Source organism: Squalius cephalus (assembly GCF_949319135.1).
Source record: "Squalius cephalus genome assembly, chromosome: 15".
Classification (NCBI taxonomy): domain Eukaryota; kingdom Metazoa; phylum Chordata; class Actinopteri; order Cypriniformes; family Leuciscidae; genus Squalius; species Squalius cephalus.
The window spans coordinates 36,504,356-36,524,007 of NC_137136.1; the positions used below are offsets into that span (position 1 = coordinate 36,504,356).

Below are 19,652 nucleotides of genomic sequence, written 5' to 3' on the forward strand. Positions count from 1 at the left end.
GCGAACTTTTGCGGGTTGAGGAGGTTCCGGGACCCGCTTTTACGGCGCGGCACCACAGCAGGTGGAGGTGCAGTCTCGGCGAAAGATGCCAGGCGAGTCCTCAGAGTCACCATGGGCATCAGCTCGCAGTGAGGGCAGCCGCCGTCGGCCAGCGCGAGAGCTGCATGTTTCTCACCCAGGCAGGAAACGCAGATGACATGGTGGTCCCCGTCACTGAGTGGGGCTCGGCACGAGCCACAGAAGGTTAGAGACATCTTGAAAAAGACGCTCGCTCTTTTGTGAGGGTGTGAGTCAAACACACACACTGGCAGAGAAAAGGATATGGTACGCCTGATAGCGTAGCAGGTACGGCGACTGAAGGCGGCAAGTTGTCGGCCAGCGGCTTCAGATGCAAAGGCTCGTCCCGCAGAAGGCTTTCTCAGACGGCGCGGCTTCTTCCTCTCCGGATCCAGCGATGCTTCGCTGAAGAGATGAAAAATCAGAGTATACCAGCCCATCGAGCTGTATTTATAGGCCCAGGCCACGCCTGTTTCGGCCTGTTTCCCATTGGATCTGACGATCGATAGGCTGCTGCAGTTGCTGCAGGACAGCCAATAGGCACGCGAGCCGTCTTGCCTATGTCTGCATGCTGCCGCAACGTGTTTTACATTATTACAAAATTAAGGATAATTTTTTGGCTTCAATATCTCGCGGAAAAGAGATTTCCCCATAGCGTAAGATATTACGCAGTACGAGAGAACCTCTCGTAAGAGAACTGTTTCTGTATTGTTTTGTTAACATGAGCAAAATGGGTTGAATGTTTTTCAGGGGAACAAGGACCCTGAGTGCTATTCAGTGAGCAAAATTATCTGGTGACAATATGTTTCAGGCTGTTGATTCCACGGGTCACACCAAAAGGGACGACCGGCTAGACAAGCGGTCACTAACAAAATAGCTAGGGTCTGCATTCACAGGTGACAGAAGGCAGGAAATAGTTCATTCCAGTGGAGGTGCAGTCGGGATCTAAGGGAAAATCTTGTAAGGATCGGAAAATGTTCAGAGAGTGCGAGACCTGGGTCCACGCCTCTCACCTTAGACTACACCAACCAACCTCAGCGCCGACGCGGAGGGCAGTGAGGGATCAAGGGACGTGCTGGTAACGTACCTCCCTTGCCTACGAAGGGGAAATCCTATCTATGGCACGCAAAGTGTCATATTAGTGAAAACGGAACATCCATGGGGCAACAAGATGATCAACAGACCTGGAGGAAAATGTTGACCAATTAATGGTTGAAGAAAAGTTTTATGATTTTATTTGATTAAACTACAGATTATTAAATATATTACAGGAGAAGAGACTTTGAAGAAAGGGTTATAAGAAGACTGTCTGTTTTCTGTGTGATTTAGGTCTTGCTCCTCTCACTGGGTAGCTGCAGTGATTTTGTGACCAAGCCTCTTGAAGAGAATAAAACTTCTTCTCTTCAATCCAATTTGACTCTGAATGTTTCTTATGCCTTGATGCTGTTTGTTAATTATTGTTTTTGCCACAACACAGATCAAACACATGAACTCACAGCGGCAGGAGAAATAGAGCAAACGCTTTAAAAATATTCATTCTCTTACATCATATGAACAGACGTAAAAATAATTTGCTGAATTTGATTGTGTTGTTTTAAAAGCTTTGCTTGTAATTAATGAATTAATAGTTATTTTCCTGCATTTTATTCCACTTTGATTTTACTTAATGAATTCACAGTGACAGTTTCATGTGAGAGTCACGTATGATCTTACCACAGTTTCTCCAGTTTACAGTGAGGATTCTCCAGTCCAGCAAAAATCAGCTTCACTCCTGAGTCTCCTAGTTTATTATATGACAGATCCAGTTCTCTCAGGTGTGAGTGGTTTGATCTCAGAGCTGAAGCCAGAGCAGCACAACCTTCATCTGTCACACCACACTTACTCAACCTGTAGAGAACAATGACACACATTAAGCCTATATCCAGAGATAAACATGACACTTAAAACAAATAAAATAACAACATAATGCTGTCAATATTAAATATATACAAAATACATCAGTTAGGATTAGGGGATTGATTATTGTAACGACTGAGACAAGTCAGACACAAGTATTTGTTATAGGTACCAAATAATATTTAAAACTCACTCTGGGATCTGTGGTCCCATCCCTCCAACAAAACCAGAGCAAGAAGGTCTTAGTTACCATGACCACGATCAGATAAATTGGTTTTATTGCTGTTAGGAATGTGAGCACGTGCTCAAGACAGAGATGATGGGAAAACAATCTTTAATACAGACTTTGCTACATTAATCAAAGACGAACTGATCTATAAATCAGCATGCATCCCAGAACATTTTGTGAATGATTTACTGTATTGTGTAATGTCTTTTAATACTATTATTTTGTTGATACTGTGTATTTTATGATAGAACCAACTATCAATGTAACCTCACTTATACCATGTTTTGTCTCTATAAATTGGTACTTTGAAGATGGAAATGATTGTGTACATGTCATGCCGTGCAACATATTAGTATTACAAGAATCTTTCTTAGTTTCGTCATCAGAAACCAATCCAGCTGCCATTGCAAATGAGCACGCTTAGAACAAAGAGTCATAAATCAACCACAGAGGAATATTCCCGCTGGGAAATTCCACCCTTCTCATTGGTCAAGGTGGGGCCTTTCTCAGGCTTTATTAGAGACAAATCCACAGTGACTCTCCTCTTCTCTTCTGGGGCCTCATTTATAAAACTTTGCATAGGATTTGCGTCAGAAGTGGCGTACGGATGAAACATAGGACGTGCATACGCACAGAAATATTCGGATTTATAAAACCGTGCGCACGCACATCCTACGCAGTTTTCCCTTAATAAATCACAATCAATTCTAAATGTAGCGCAGCTTTTGCGGCTTCATGTCACGCCCATAGTTGCCCATAAATAGTCCGTGAAACACCCACAAGTTAATATTCATCGATTGCGAAATCATGGCAAACACAGAGAGGAAAACCAAGAAACATAACTTCACTCAATGTGAAGTAGAAATTATCGTTGGCGAGGTGGAAAAGAGGAGTAAAATATTGTTTGGAGGGCACAGTGTGGGCATTACTAATGCCAAAAAGGCACTTGAGTGGCAAAAGGTTGCAGACGCCATTAACGCTGCAGCCTCACAACCTCGGACCGTGGTCGAAATAAAAAAGAAATGGTCGGACATCAAAGTCGATGCAAAAAAGCGTCTAGCGCTCCATCGCCAGAGTGTGTTTGCCACAGGTGGGGGAAAGGGGACACCGGAGCTGACCCATCTTGATGAAAGACTGGCGGCAATTATTAGGGAATCCCTATTAAATGGAGTGGTGACTGAGGCGGAGGGGGACACTGACGCGCCAGATGCACCGGATGACATAACATGCCAATATTATTGCAGAACATATTTCACTTTTCTTTTTGGAAATATGTGTTAATTTGCATTTCTGTTGCAATCTTCGTTTGATTTTGTTTGTTTTACACTGCAGATCGATCAAACGGGTGTTCGTGTAGGCTGTTAATTGTAAGACGCTTTGTGAAGTCTTCATGTTATTTATGAGAGGCAGTATTGCCATTTCTTTTACACAACGGTCTACAGTTTCACACACTTTCACGTGTTTCTTCCATCTGCCGACGGTGTCGCCATTTCTCATTTCACCCGTTTTTGTGCGTACGCCTGGGTCAGAGTTTGCGTGAAGGACCGCACATTTTCCCGTCAAGTTTGCTTTTTATAAATAACAATTATTGCGTAGAGAGCGGCGTACGCTTTCTTTTGTGCGTACGCAATGTTTATAAATGAGGCCCCTGGCCTCTACTGCTGCTTCTTCTGGATTGATTTCCATAGTTCCATTTCAGGCTGGTCCTCAACCAGAATGCCTATTACCGCCGCGCCAGCCACCGCGGTAAAAATACCGCGGTAAAAATAAACCAGTCGCATTTCAAAGTAATTCGCGAAATGACCGCCAGGTGGCGCAAAGGGATATTGTGCAAAACAGCAGCAATTGCTGCATTCTTTTTTTCAATTGCCTTAAGTGCAGTTAATGTCAATTTACAGTAAGGATGAAATACTACAACTATGGTTAACAGAATAGAACATTTTTATAAGGCCAGAAAAATAGAATAACAAGTTAAAAACAGAGACGATAACATTATAACCTGTATTTCGTATTGTAGGCCTAGACGTCGGTGGGCGACAAGCCTATTCCCCGGGGAGCAGTGCGATAAAACACACACACACACAAAAAAAAACCCACAAAAACAAATGTAATACCAAAAATAACAAACAAAAGTAAATTATGTGCAATGAAGCTGATTATTTGTACTATTCTATTGAGGAATGAGACGAACGAAGAGCGTTTCCCGCTCGTGTGAGCGAACGCACATTGGAACGTTTGGTCATTTCGCATCGAGGAAAGTCATGGCCGAGTGGTAGAACTTACGTTCGGATCATATAGATGACACGGGTTCAAATCCCGAACCAACTTGAACTACTTTAATTTTTATATTAGCCTATTAAAGCCCATAGTTTTTTTGCTTATATTTATAAAATAAAATTACCATGCATTTCCATTTTACACTAAGGAACAAATATTATGCAATAACTTTACATCTGTAGCCTATAATAATTCCAATCGTAATTTCAAAAGCAGTTCTGTAAAAAAAAAAAAAAAAAAAAAATATATATATATATATATATTAGGGCTGTCAATCGATTAAAAATTTTAATCGATTAATCGCATGATTGTCATGAGTTAACTCGTGATTAATCGCACATTTTTTTATTTGTTCTAAATGTACCTTAAATTAATACTTTTCAAGTTTGTAATACTCTAATCAACGTAGGCATGGATAAATATGGATGCTTTATGCAAATGTATGTTTATTATTGAAACCATAGTCAACATAGAGCATGAAGACGAGACATGTTTCAAAGGTCATAGATATTTTTCAGAGAACTTGTTCATGTCTATTAGACACATGTAGAAAGAACAAAGAAATACCAGGTTCCCATTACTTCTCTTTCTTTGCACTGAGCAATTAACACAAACATGTTTAGATTTTTGCATGACAGGGCAGCTCTTCTGAAAATGCTAAATGTACATTTATTACTTATTATTAGGCTACATTATAGTTTGTCTCTCTCTGTGCCCATTTTGATGAAGCTAAATTCTCAATAAAACTGTTTTCATTGGTATATTTTACTGTTTCTGTTGTCAAACAACGAAATGAATATGAAATGGTGACTGAAACGCGACCCATTAAGACATAACCAGCTCTCCCTTCCAAGATGTTAATCTGCACAATAATCCTGATAATAGAGACGTCGTCTGATGAAATCAAATACACATAAGATAAACACAATATCTGTTTTGCGATTTCGGCTATACTTGCATGTAAAATTAGAGAAGCAACATCATATCTGTGTTTAACTGAATTAAAGCGCTGCTCCTCTCTCCAGCGCGAGACGCAGAGAGAGAGCGAGAGAGAGGCGCGCGCGCGTGCTGGGAGAGCAGTACCGGCGGTACCGGTAGATTCTCAGAAACTAAATAAGGTTTGGGCGCTTTGTTGAAGGGAAAAAAAATCGCTAAATGGGTCTGCAATGTCGCTAAGTTGGCAACACTGTGTATCTCCATTTCTCCAACTAGGTTTTGGGCCACGGGTCAAACAGAAAATACGCGCTGCGTTAATCGAGCATTAAAAAAAATAGTGCCGTTAATATGATTTTGCGTTAACGCGTTATTAACGCGCTAACTTTGACAGCCCTAATATATATATATATCAATGCTAATTCAATAGACCATATTAAATAGCCTATATAAAATAAAGATATGCAACAGGCACGTTTAAACGACAAACAATAAAATCAGAACCAGTATTCTGTTACGTTAATGGTTACAGTGGCCGTAATGCATGCGTGGCTTTTCAAAATGTCACAAAGCGTTTTGAGATTGTTTTGAATGAAATGATGAAGTTTATAATTAAGTGTTTTGGCACACCACGACGAGTGGCGCTATGCATTGTTCTAAAGCCAGGTTTTATTCTGGCATGTTAAATTAGTGTTCGACAAACGAGGCGGCGCGTTCATTTGGATTTATTTTACTCAAAACAGCTAAAATAACTTAATAGGCTACTCTGTAGTTTTTCGGTCATACAGATAAGAGTAGAGCACCCTACATCGTTCAAAACTTCTAATGACTAGAATAGCGATTTAACCCTCTGGGGTCTGAGGTGTTTTCTGTGTCCTGGAGGTGTTCTGACATGCTCTGACATTTGTGCTTTTTTCTGTTACTTGTGACATTTTCATGGCTAAAGTCTGATTACACTGTATTCAGCACAAACTCTGCTACAATAATATATCAGCAGCATGTATGTAAAAGTTTGTAGTTTTGAGATAATGACATTTATGCGTGGTTTGTGAAAATACAAAAAAAAAAATTGTCACTGAAATAAGGTCATGAAACCCATACTGATTATTTCTTCACAAGACTTTTGAAAATTGTATCACGTAGCCTAGAATATTTGCTCCAAAACTATGTGAAAATCACCCTGACTGCTCATTCAGAGAAGACAATATATTGATTTCAAATTTCTAAGACGTGTTTTGTGTGAAAAAGCTTTATGCGGGAGGGGCGGATCATCTCATTAATATGTAAGCTTTTCACACCTGAGAAAGACAAAGACACTCCCTAATGGCCCTATTTTAGGAGCAATCAGGCCCTATCATTCTGAGCAACCTTGCACAAAGAATGAGTAGATTTAAAAAATAATGGCTTTTTGATTGTTTGGATTTATTTACAAAATATAATATAATAATGGATAATAAAATAATCCAAAGATACAAAACAAATGACAAAAAAAATCACACTATTGAAAACAATCATCCAAAGACAGAGACCTTTGTGCCATTCCTAAAAACATTGTACATACCTTTCATTTCCAAGGTGTTTGATTTTCACTTTACCATGTTACAGAGACTCATGTGAATGTTGAAGTCAGCAGGACTCAGTGGCATCTGGGCCCTGAAAGAGCATAAGTGAACATACTTATATGAAGAGAAACTATAGGGAATATAGTTCTAAAATTTATTGGGAATAAATTTTTGATTTTTCTGGTTAAAATTGCTTTTTAAAATTCACAGAATACACACACACACAAATGTTTCCAACAATATAAAATATAATGAACTCCAGGTTTGTTGTGCCTTGTAAGCATAGGCTATGCACAGTGCTGCATAAAATAATAATAACAACCTATAGCAGCATATAAATCTTCCACAATATTTCAGTAACAACTACGCTAGAGAAAAATATATTGATTATCATATGTTACTTCAAATGTTTCCATTCGTTATGATGATATGAAATGAGATAATAGTAAAAACATGAAGCCTTTGTTTGGTGTGTTTTGCTTTTCAAACGCGATCGTTTCAAACGCGATCGCGATACATTCAAAACCAGAGCTCGCTCCAAAACATGAAACATTATGGTTACTATATTATACATATCTACGTTTGAGCAGATATCCACAAACACAGTAACAGTAAACACGGGTCCAAATATTATAATATTCACCATATATCTAGCAACAGTTCAACTGCAATGTGAAGTTTATGCAACAATAACATGAACTAATAATTAAGAATTTCTTACCTTACATCTTTCTTGTCTTCAAATCGCGTTCTTCTTCTTCTGAGGTAAATCAGAGACAATTTAATCCAATGTAAGCTCACGTCTTTCAAACTCGACGAAAAGCAGAGACTGATGAAGTGTGGTGTTTTGTTTTTTTGAGGTAGGCTAATTGAGCGTGATCGCGTTCCATGTGGAGATTTGCATGTGAATCCAGGGCTGGACTGGCCATCGGGCATACCGGGCATTTGCCCGGTGGGCCGACGTGCTTTTTGGGCCGATACATCTCATAACTTTTATCATTATTATTATTTTTTTTTTTTAACGGCCCATAAAATTTGTACATCGGCGGCCCATTCGTTTTGTTTTGTTTTGCTTAATTGGCGGCGCTGGGTTTGTGCCGGTGTAATGCAGTGGTCAAAAAAAGTCAGTGTTAGTTTTTTTTTTCTGACAGATTATTTCCACATTGCATAGTTGACGATTACGCAATTCACTAGAAATTTAATGAGGCGTTTGTAAACCATGTTTTCCGCCAAAATAAAAGCTTGATGCAGTTTGCGTCAAAATAAAAGATCATGTGCTTATCTCTTTCAAGTACAGAAATTGGTACAAAACTAATTATGAAAGTTTCCTTTATTTTTTAGTGCATTTGTTTTACAAAATATGGCTATTACTGTCATTGGATTAATGTAGTAGGTGTAATGTAAATAGACACTGTAACTAAAAGAGGTTTGAATTTTTCGTTTAATTTGCACACTGAATATGGGTGAGCTTTTAATTTTGAACTCTTAAAGTGCACCAGATTGATGAATTTAACATTAAAATGCACAAAATTTTCTCACGGGGGAGCATGCCCCCGGACCCCCCTAGAATAACCAAGGTCCACCCACCACAGTTTTACCAAAAATCCTGTGAGAAACACTGAAATTACTATGCCATTGCAGCTTATAGCTTGTTTTTGGATTCATCACTGTGTGGAGTATAGTTCAACTGTATTAATAAATGTCAAATTTTCACTCGTTCCTATACTCACTCATTACATGGCATTAGTGGTTTTAAGGAATAGGAGTTGGTATGCATATAATTAAGGGCGTGCAAAGATGGGTGGTGTTTATGATCATATAGTGGGCCAAATTTATTTTAAGGCAAAATTATTTTAAGGATAAATATCAACATCTCCAAAAGTATATATTTTATTAAATTTTTAATATAGTAGTTTTATTTATTGTATTTAAATGTTTTCCACACACAATTTAAATTTAGCAGATACAGAGCTCTTTAATTCGTGATCAACCTCGTTTTAGGTGAATTCAGCAAGGCATGCTGTATATTTGAAGCAACAAAGGCTATTTGTTACAGTTTTTTCTTTCGTGATTTGTGTGGATTACACGCAGCAACATATGGCCTACAGTATTATCAGCTGTATGGTGTGTTTTTACCCTGAAATGTTTAATTTCGAGAAAGACCTGCGCGCGCAGTGAGGGAGACAAAAGAAACTTACTAAAAAGGGATCCAGCGCGAGAGAGAGGGAAAGAAAAACGCCTCTTCTTTTATGTTGCTTTGAACTATTTTCGTTTTGTACCGTTTTAATTTTTTAACTTAGCTGCAATTTCGTTGGCAATAGCCTATGTAAAATGTCGCAAGAATGAGATGTGTTTCTTATTTTGCATCTCAAAAGGGAATAAACTTTAAACTCGATGCAACCCTGTTTTAAATAAATAAACTGTCCCGACACTTTATTTAGCTAAACTAAAAATGTAGCCCCCAGATACCAACCAAAAAACGTCAGGCACCTCAACCACCCGCACCAAAGCCTGCGGGCCCAGCTCGCCCTCCCCCTCCTCCTGTGAGAGCTCTTCGGCCTCTGCCACAACGCCAGGGCCCACACCCTCCTCCAACTGCTCGAGGTGAACCAAAACCAACTGATACCAGCTCTCAGTGATATGTGTCGGGTCCCCACATTGATAACAGCAACTTTCTCAAATGTTTACAAAACAAGCGGGAACCCAGTGTGCCTGTATCTTTCTCTATTGCTGTTCTATTACATGATAGAAAGTCTAAGGCCTTCAATAGCCGTACAGCAAACCCAACTAATCTGGTGCCTATTACACGTCAAACTAATATTGCTGTGGGGAAAAGTAAGACTGTTAAGTTAGCACTTTTTAACATTCGCTCACTTAAAAATAAATCACTTCTAGTCAACGACTTAATAACCACAAACAACCTGGATTTTATGCTTCTAAATGAAACCTGGCTAGAAGACAGCTGCAGTGCAACAATCCTCAATGAAACATCCCCTCCTAACTTTACTTTTATGAGTGTCTGCAGAGCTGTTAAGAGAGGTGGGGGTCTAGCTGCGCTTTTTAAAGATATCTATCAATGTAAGCAAATATCATTTGGGAATTACCCGTCTTTCGAATATCTGGGTATTGTGTTAAAAGGTGCTCCACGCATTTTACTTATCATTATTTACAGGCCTCCAAAATACTCTCCAGCCTTTGCTGAGGACTTTACAGAACTGTTATCAACAATTACCTCAAAGTTTGATTGTTTTGCCATTGCTGGAGATTTTAACATTCACATAGATATTGCAGAAAACAATATGGCAAAAGAAATCAAAACTGTTTTAAAAACTTTTGATCTGACTCAGCATGTACATGGACCCACACACAATCATGGACACACTCTAGATTTACTTATCAGTAAGGGTCTAAACATTTCATCGATTGTTATTAAGGATGTAGCACTTTCTGATCATTTCTGTATTTTCTTTGATATATTGATCTCTCCTGCCATTGAAGCTAGATCTGTGTCTGTCAAGAAGAGATGCTTAAATGAGAACACTAGTGTACTATTTATGAAGGCTATATCCTTAACACCAAGCATATCTGCAGACTCTGTTGATTTTCTCCTTGATTCTTTTAACTCAAAAGTTAAAAGTGTAATTGATGAAATTGCTCCTGTTAAAGTCAGGAAGAAGAGTGGCAGACAAAAAGCACCTTGGAGAAACTCAACAACAGTGCAAATTATGAAAAGACAATGCAGAAAAGCAGAGCGCATGTGGCGGAAGACAAAACTTGTAGTCCATTATAACATCTACAAAGACAGCATCCATGCTTTCAATATGGAACTAGGCAAAGCTAGACAGACTTTCTTCTCAAATATTATAAACAGTAATTTAAACAACACACGCACTCTTTTTGCTACTGTAGAGAGACTGACAAACCCCCCAAGCCAGATTCCCAGTGAAATGCTCTCAGACAGCAAGTGCAGTGAGTTTGCTTCTTTCTTCTCTGAGAAAATCAATAATATCAGAAAGGTGATCAGCACATCCTTGAGTTGCGCTGGGGTCAGTCAGATCAGACCACCTGAGAAAGTAGTTACTATGTCTGATTTCAAAAAAATGTATGGCAAAATTTTGGAAGAAACCATACAGTACCTTAAAACATCAACCTGCGCTCTTGACACACTTCCCACATCATTTTTCAAAAGTGTGTTAAACAGTTTAGAAGCAGATGTTCTAGAACTGGTAAATGCCTCACTTCTCTCTGGGAGTTTTCCAAACTCCCTGAAAACTGCAGTTGTCAAGCCCCTCCTGAAAAAGAACAGTCTGGATAAGACCATATTAAGCAACTATAGGCCGATTTCAAATCTTCCTTTCATAGGCAAGATCATTGAAAAAGTTGTCTTCAATCAGCTGAACAAATTCTTATGCTCGAATGGATACTTTGACAATTTTCAATCTGGTTTCCGACCGCACCACAGCACAGAGACAGCGCTCATAAAGATAATAAACGATATTCGCTTAAAGGGGTCATATAATGGTACATGCACTTTTACAAGTTGATTGCACTGAAATGCGTGTTGGCAGTACCTGTACACAACCATCATAAAATAATAAAAATCCATCCAGTGTTTTTTTTTTTAATCTTCTTATATGTTTGACCCTCTCTGAAATCAAGCCGTTCGATATTGTGACGTCACAAAATCGACGCCTCGCCCACGATTGGTGATTGACAGCAGCTTCAACACAGACCCGCCCTCGCTCGTGAGCGAGCTGTCTGTCATCATAGTCCGCGCGTCATTGTTGATACCCTCACTGGAGCGCTGTCTATGAGCAGAATGGTGTCTGCGATTGTTCTTCAGTGTAATAAGGAACACAGCAGTCATTTTGATGTTCCTAAATCCGAACCGTTGAAGACGCAGTGGCTGAGTTTTGTTTTTGAAGGGATATATGCCCAAAGGATTGACGCAGGGATTCCCTCACGGGGATTCCCCACGATCGTCCATGCTTTCATGTTTGCGAATCATTTCACACCAGACAGCTTTACAAACGAGAATAAAACGGATCGGTACCAACGTGTTCCTGCTGAACCTCCAGAAGAAGTGAGTGTAATGTTTTAATAACCTTTATATTAATATTTATATTAATCTTTGCAAATTTGCAAACCTTGCTGTACGCTTCACGATGAATGCATCTAAGGTTTACACTCAGGGTACATTACAGCATGTTTTCTATGTACGACGTTCTCAATATAATTCATAATCCCACGTTTATAATGAACAACGCGTAAAGGATATTGTGTTATTATTTCAAACGGTGTACGCACAGAACAGAGGGGCGGGGTGAGCAAAGTTCATTATCATTTAAAGACCCATGCACTGAAACGGTGTGCTGAAAACAGAGCTGTTTTTGACCAGGTAAAATTAGCGTTTTCTTACAATACTAATGAGAATTTTTAATTAAAGTATATTACAAACTTTTAATTTAAACCCTAAAGAATCATATTAGCTTGAATATTGAATCCCGTGAGAATATTTGCTCCAAAACTATGTGAAAATCACCCTGACTGCTCATTCAGATGAGACAATATATTGATTTAAAAATTTTACTACGTGTTTTGTGTGAAAAAGCTTTATGCTCATTAATATGTAAGCTTTTCACACCTGAGAAAGACAAAGACACTCCCTAATGGCCCTATTAGGAGCTATCAGGCCCTATCATTCTGAGCAACCTTGCACAAAGAATGAGGAGATTTAAAAAAGAATGGCTTTTAGATTTTTTAGATTTTTTGGATTTATTTACAACACAACATAATCCAAAGATACAAAACAAATGACAAAAAAGCACTCATTGAAAACAATTATCCAAAGACAGAGACCTTTGTGCCATTCTTAAAAACATTGTACATACCTTTCATTTCCAAGGTGTTTGATTTTCACTTTACCATGTTCATGTACAGAGACTCATGTGAATGTTGAAGTCAGCAGGAGTGGCATCTGGGCCCTGAAAAAAAAAAAAAAAAAAAGTGAACATACTGATATCAAGAGAAACTATAGACCTGCACGATTTTGGGAATACATTTTAGATTTTTCTGGTTAAATTTGCTTTTTAAAATTCACAGAATACACACATACACACACACATAAATGTTTCCAACAATATATAATATAATGAACACCAGGTTTGTTGTGCCTTGTAGGCATTGGCTATGCGCAGTGCTGCATAAAATAATAATAACAATAACCATATCAGCCTATAAATCTTCCAAAATATTTCAGTAACAACTAAGCTAGAGAAAAATATATTGATTATCATGTTACTTCAAATGTTTCCATTCGTTATGATGATATGAAATGAGATAATAGTAAAAACATGAAGCCGTTTGGTGCTTTTCAAACGCGATCGCGATCCAAATATGATACATTCAAACGCGATCGCTCTCAAATATAAAACATTATGGTTACCATATACATATCTACATTTGAGCAGATATCCACAAACACAGTAACAGTAAACACGCGTCTAAATATTATAATATTCACCATATATCTAGCAACAGTTCAACTGCAATGTGAAATTTATGCAACAATAACAAACTAATATGTAAGAATTTCTTACCTTACATCTTTCTTGTCTTCAAATCGCGTTCTTCTGAGGTAATTCCAATGTAAGCTCAGGGCGCGTCTTTCAAACTCGACGAAAAGCAGAGACTTGTGAAGTGTTTTGGTGTTTTGTTTCTGAGGTAACGAACGCGTTCGCGTTCCATGTGGAGATTTGCATGTGAATATCTTTTGCGCGAGTGGGCGTGTTCAAATAAAAAAAAAATTAGGAAGCGTTTGAGAAGCTGGACATCTTGTTGGTTTTATACAAATTACTTAAACAGAGAATATTTGTTTTCAGTTTGAATCCGATCATTTAAAAGTACACACTTAAATGTTTATAAAGGTATATGGCTCATAAATGTGTGACAAGTATTCGCTGAGTTTTGTTTCAGTTTATAGACGTGCTCAAGAAAAAAAAGTTCACCGCGATGGAGAGGCAGAACGCACACCCTGTTTATTTTCTTTATTTTACAAAAGCACAATGTTTTGATTTGATTGTAAGTGGACACCTACAAAAGTAAATATCACAGATTATTTTTTTATATTTCTTTTTTCTGTATGACCATAAATGACGGAATAATTTAAGTTTATAGTGCTACAATGTGAAGAAAATACGGCAAAACGCGCCGGCGCATTTGCCGACCTCAGAGGGTTAAATACTGATTCAGGCAAATTATCAGTGCTGGTACTACTCGACCTCAGTGCTGCATTTGACACTGTCGATCATAACATACTTCTTGACAGGCTGGAAAACTGGGTGGGGCTTTCTGGGATAGTCCTAAAATGGTTCAGGTCATACTTAGATGGGAGAGGTTATTATGTGAGTATAGGAGACCATAAGTCTGAGTGGACATCCATGACATGCGGAGTCACTCAAGGCTCAATTCTTGCGCCACTCCTGTTCAACCTGTATATGCTCCCAATGAGCCAAATAATGAGAAAGAACCAAATTGCTTACCACAGCTATGCAGACGACACACAGCTCTACTTAGCCCTATCGCCTAACGATTACAGCCCCATTGACTCCCTGTGCCAATGCATTGATGAAGTCAACAGTTGGATGTGTCAAAACTTTCTTCAGTTAAACAAAGACAAAACTGAAATCATTGCATTTGGAAACAAAGATGAAGTTCTCAAGGTGAACACTCACCTTCACTCTAGGGGTCAAACAACTAAAAATCAAGTTAGGAATCTTGGTGTGACACTAGAGTCAGACCTTAGTTTCAGTAGTCATGTCAAAGCAATAACTAAATCAGCATACTATCATCTGAAAAATATTGCAAGAATTAGATGGTTTTTTTTTCCAGACAAGACTTAGAGAAACTTGTGCATGCTTTCATCACCAGCAGGGTGGATTATTGTAATGGACTCCTCACTGGCCTTCCCAAAAAGACCATAAGACAGTTGCAGCTCATACAGAACGCTGCCGCCAGGATTCTGAGCAGAACCAGAAAATATTAACATATCACACCAGTCCTCAGGTCTTTACACTGGCTCCCAGTTAAATTAAGGATTGATTTTAAAGTATTATTACTGGTATATAAATCATTCAATGGCCTAGGACCTCAATATATTGCAGATATGCTCACTGAATATAAACCCAACAGATCACTCAGATCACTAGGATCATATCAGCTAGAAATACCAAGGGTTCACTCTAAACAAGGCGAGTCTGCTTTTAGCTATTATGCCAGCCGCAGCTGGAACCAGCTTCCAGAGGAGATCAGATGTGCTCCTACAGTAGTCACATTCAAATCCAGACTCAAAACACTTCTGTTTAGCTATGCATTTAATGAATGAGCACTGTGCCAATGTTCGTCCGACTGTACTGTACTGTATTTAATTTTTTATTTTTCTAAACTGTTTTAATGTGTGTGTGTGTGTATGTGTGAAAGCAATTGAAATTCTTTTTCTGATTTGTTTGATCTGTTTTGAAAAATGTCTTCCGTTGCTATGGCAGGGTATCACTGTCACTCAATTTCGTGATTGATTCACAAAACAATAATTTAGCAGATTAAAGACGAGCTTCATCATCTTCATTTTCTGGTGCGATCGGCTGACAGGCTTCCTTCATCAGATGTGTCGTCTTTTCAGCGGCTCAAATGGAATGTAGCAGATTTGTAATGTACAGGGTGGGCCATTTATATGGATACACCGTAATAACATGGGAATGGTTGGTGATATTAAAGTCCTGTTTGTGGCACATTAGTATGGCCACCATGGTCACCACCCATCTTGAGGAGTTTGCCCCCTCACATATACTAATGTGCCACAAACAGGACTTTAATATCACCAACCATTCCCATGTTATTACGGTGTATCCATATAAATGGCCCACCCTGTACAATTGACAATTAAACAAAGCATCAAGAACGGTAAAACATAAACGCTGTCGGCTACACTGAGATTCGATCTCGGATCGCTTGAAGCTCCGCGAGGTTCAAGTTGATGCGTTGACCACAGAGCTATCGTCTGATTAGGCTGCAATCTCTTGCAAAGCCTCGTTGATGTAGCAGCCTGATATTTTTCATTATTAAATGTATTCAATTTAATTTCAGTAATTTCAGTATTGTGATTATGAATTCGTTAAATGTTTCATTTGAATTGATCTGCTACAATTGTAAAATTAATCTCAAGCTTTCAATCGCTCTCAATAAGCCGCAGCGCGGCGGCAGATTACGCAATAGAAAGAATAAACTTTGCAAAGTCTGTGATTGTTGCGCCTAATTTATGTTGCTTTTAACTATTTTCGTTTTGTACCGTTTTAATTGGTTAGCTTGGCTGCAATTTCTTTGGCAATACAAATTTAAAATGTTGCAAGAATAAGACTCTGTGTTTCTTATTTTGCATCGCAAAGTGAATAAACTCTAAACTTGCGCAACCCTGTTTTAAATAAATAAACTGTCCCGACACTTTATACCTTGAAATGTTCGATGGGGTTTCAAACTTAATTAATTTTACTGTTCTCTTACATTTTCATTTTTTTTATTGAAAGCAATAGCCTACTGTATTGAAAGTCTTCTCTTTTTTCAATCTGTTTTGAAAAGGGCCAGGTATCACTCAGTCATCTCAATTTCGTGAATGATTCACAAAACAATAATTTAGCAGATTAAAGATGAGCTTTATAATCTGCATTTTCTAGTGCGATCGGCTGACAATCTTCCTTCAAGTTTTGTCTTCTGTGCAGAGGCTCTACTGGAATGTAAAAAATGTATGTTGTAGTGTAGCCTACAATCGATAATTAAACCAAACGCTTGACTTTAATAAACAGTTATTTAACCATCAAGAACAGTAAAACGTACACGCTGTTGGCTTCACTGAGATTCGATCTCGAATAGGTTGAAGCTCCGCGAGGCTCATGTTGATGCGTTGACCACAAAGCTATCATCTGAATGCTGTTCAATTAACATCTTATGGTGTTGCAAAGCCTCATTAATGTAGCCTCATATTTTTCTATTGCAATGTTTTATGTTGAAAATGTTTTCATTATTCAATTTATTCAATTTGATTTCAGTAATTTCCGTATTGTGATTATGAATTCGTTAAATGTTTCATTTGAATTGATCATCTGCTACCAGCTTTCAATCGCTCTCAATGAGCCGCGGCGGCAGATTACGCAATAGAGAGAATAAACTGACACTTTGCAAAGTCTGTGATTGTAGCGCCTCTTAGCGGTAAGAGGCTGCAAATACACACCCGCAATTTACCGCCGCGGGAATGGCGGCGGTAAAAGTATTATTCTGGTTGAGGACCAACTGTATGTGTTTAGATTAGTTATGTTTGTGATTTAGTTAAAGGTAGGGTATGGGATTTGCAAAACAGCCGGCAGATTTTGAAAATACACAACTCAAATGGTCCTACCTTCTTTCCTCCAACGCTGGCTCTGACTCCACCCATGTGTGTGTGTGTGTGTGTGCGCGCGCGAGGGGGATGGGGGGAGGGGGTATGGTACGACCGTTTGATTACAAACTTACTGTCCAATGATTCTAGGTGGTCTTGGAAATGATTGGCTGGAGTTTTTTCGAGTCCTGCCCGTTCCACAGATGATTAAATTGCTTAATTTTCATTTCAGTGCTTCTAACTCAGTGGCTGTAAGTGGGTTATAGGAATAGGATTTCAAGTGATTTTGAAAAAATGGACAAAAAAGAGAATCACATATCCCACCTTTAATAAAACTTGTGCACAATACGTATTTGGTTCTGATTCTCTGCTTGCAACAAAGTTTACTTTACAATTTAGATTTTGACTACAGACTCTTAGTACTCTACAGTAAGAAAAGACATTTCCCTTCCCTGGAATTGAATATTTCTTAGAATTAATAAACAGTTAACGCTGAGTGTTCACAAGACGAACAGGTGGGTTGATTGTAATATTAATTTTACTACATTAAGTTAATTATATTAACTGATCCAAATATTCATAAACAAAATTCATAACCAGTTATTATTGATTATTAATATTTCATAGAGCTAATTCATTAAATTATAGAGTTTGTACAGTATAAAAATCATTATTTCTATGGAAAGTCCCCATAAAACATGGAAACCCAACATGTGTGTGTGTGTGTAAACATTTTAAGGAACTTGTGTGTTTTAGGATTGGGAGAAAAAAAATCGACTCACCAAACTGTGCCAATTTTTTTGGTTCACGATTTTAAAATATATATATTTTATTATTCCAGAATGAATATTGATTCAAATTAAATTGCTTTAGTTTTGTCCTTGCTTATAGACGAGGTTGACAGAAGTTAGCCACTTTTGCTCCAGCAGAGGATGAAATGTGTCGTTATCTATGAATGTCGTAATATCCATTTCAAGTGGACGTGGAAGAGACATGAGACTGAAAGCACTAAAAAGGCCTTGCGCTGCTCATATGCTGAGAGAGAGAGAGATAAGACAGTAGAGCTGCACGATTCATCTTTAAAATACTGTGATCTCCATTCAAACACACACACAATCTTCTTCAGATTCATCTGTCCATTAAACCTTTGACAAAATCATATCGCAACATTATAAATCTGTGTTGCTGCTGCCGCTGACCCAGAGAGAGTTGTCATTAAACAGCTTGAATAGAAGTACTGGGATACAAGTTTACAGTTCAAATATAAACACTGATGTCTACGGTAGCGATCACAATAGAGTGAATCAGCTTTTGATAGAAACAATCAAAAATCGCAATTCTTAAAAATCGCAATACATATTGAATCGGCACTAGTGGTGGGGGAAAAAAATCAATTCTGTTCAGTATCGCGATATTTAGCGCACGCAATTATATTGATACAGTAGCGCAAAGTATTGCAATATTTAATTATCTGTTTTACTTTCGGGTCATAGGGCTGTGACGGTGGGAGTTTTTTTGGCTGGGGGGTTGTTTTGAGCAATTCCGTCAAAGAAACAAATATCAGTAAGTATTAGAAACTTAAATAATACAATAAAGTTGAATCTATTAAAGGATAACTAAACCCTATAACAACTTTTTTTAGTTAATGATCTGTAAGACTGGGGCTTTATTAATGCTGTTCATTGATTCAAGTAATTTTTTTGACATTTGTGTTTAAAGTGTTTTAATTCTACAAAATATGGTGTAAAAGAGTGCTGCCCGAGAAAGAGCCAGAGAAAAGTAAAACCAAAATCATCCGTGCGTGTGAAATGCACTTTACAAATAAACTTGACGTGCATTACCAAGTCTAATAAAAAGCACAAACTGTATTAAAAAGAATTTGACGAACAAGTAAAAATGTAGGCTATCATTCCTAGAGCGTTTTTCTACTTTACCACAGTAAAGAATACGAATATAATAGGCCTAATTAACCCTCTGGGGTCTAAGGTGTTTTTGGGGTCCTTGAGATGTTCTGACATGCCCTGACATTTGTGCTTTTTTCAGTTGCTTATAAACATATTAATGGCAAAAATAAATTACACACTATTTAGCACAAACAGGGCTACCATAATATGTGAGCAACAAGAATGTACATGTCTGCATTTTTGAGAGAATAATGTTTATGCATGGTTATTGAAAAAACTAAAAACTAAAGTTTCTGAAATAAGGCCATAAAACACATTCTAAATATGTGCCAATAAGACTTTTGTCTAATGGATGTCATCACCTAGTGTTT

At 38.0% G+C, this 19,652-nt stretch overlaps 1 protein-coding gene across 3 annotated transcripts in view; it reads right to left on the reverse strand.

Annotated features, from left to right (window-relative positions):
- Positions 1 to 19,652, reverse strand: part of LOC307172572 (protein NLRC3-like) — a 170,745-nt gene that overhangs the window by 71,622 nt on the left and 79,471 nt on the right. For 2 of the 3 annotated variants that reach the window (XM_079895074.1, XM_079895073.1), the window contains exon 11: positions 12,726 to 12,938. In XM_079895074.1, coding sequence (XP_079751200.1) covers positions 12,899 to 12,938 — 40 coding nt within the window. In that variant the 3' untranslated portion in view covers positions 12,726 to 12,898. Of the gene's footprint in view, positions 1 to 1,770; positions 1,945 to 12,725; positions 12,939 to 19,652 lie in introns of those variants that run through there. The other variant, XM_079895072.1, reaches the window with a different exon arrangement.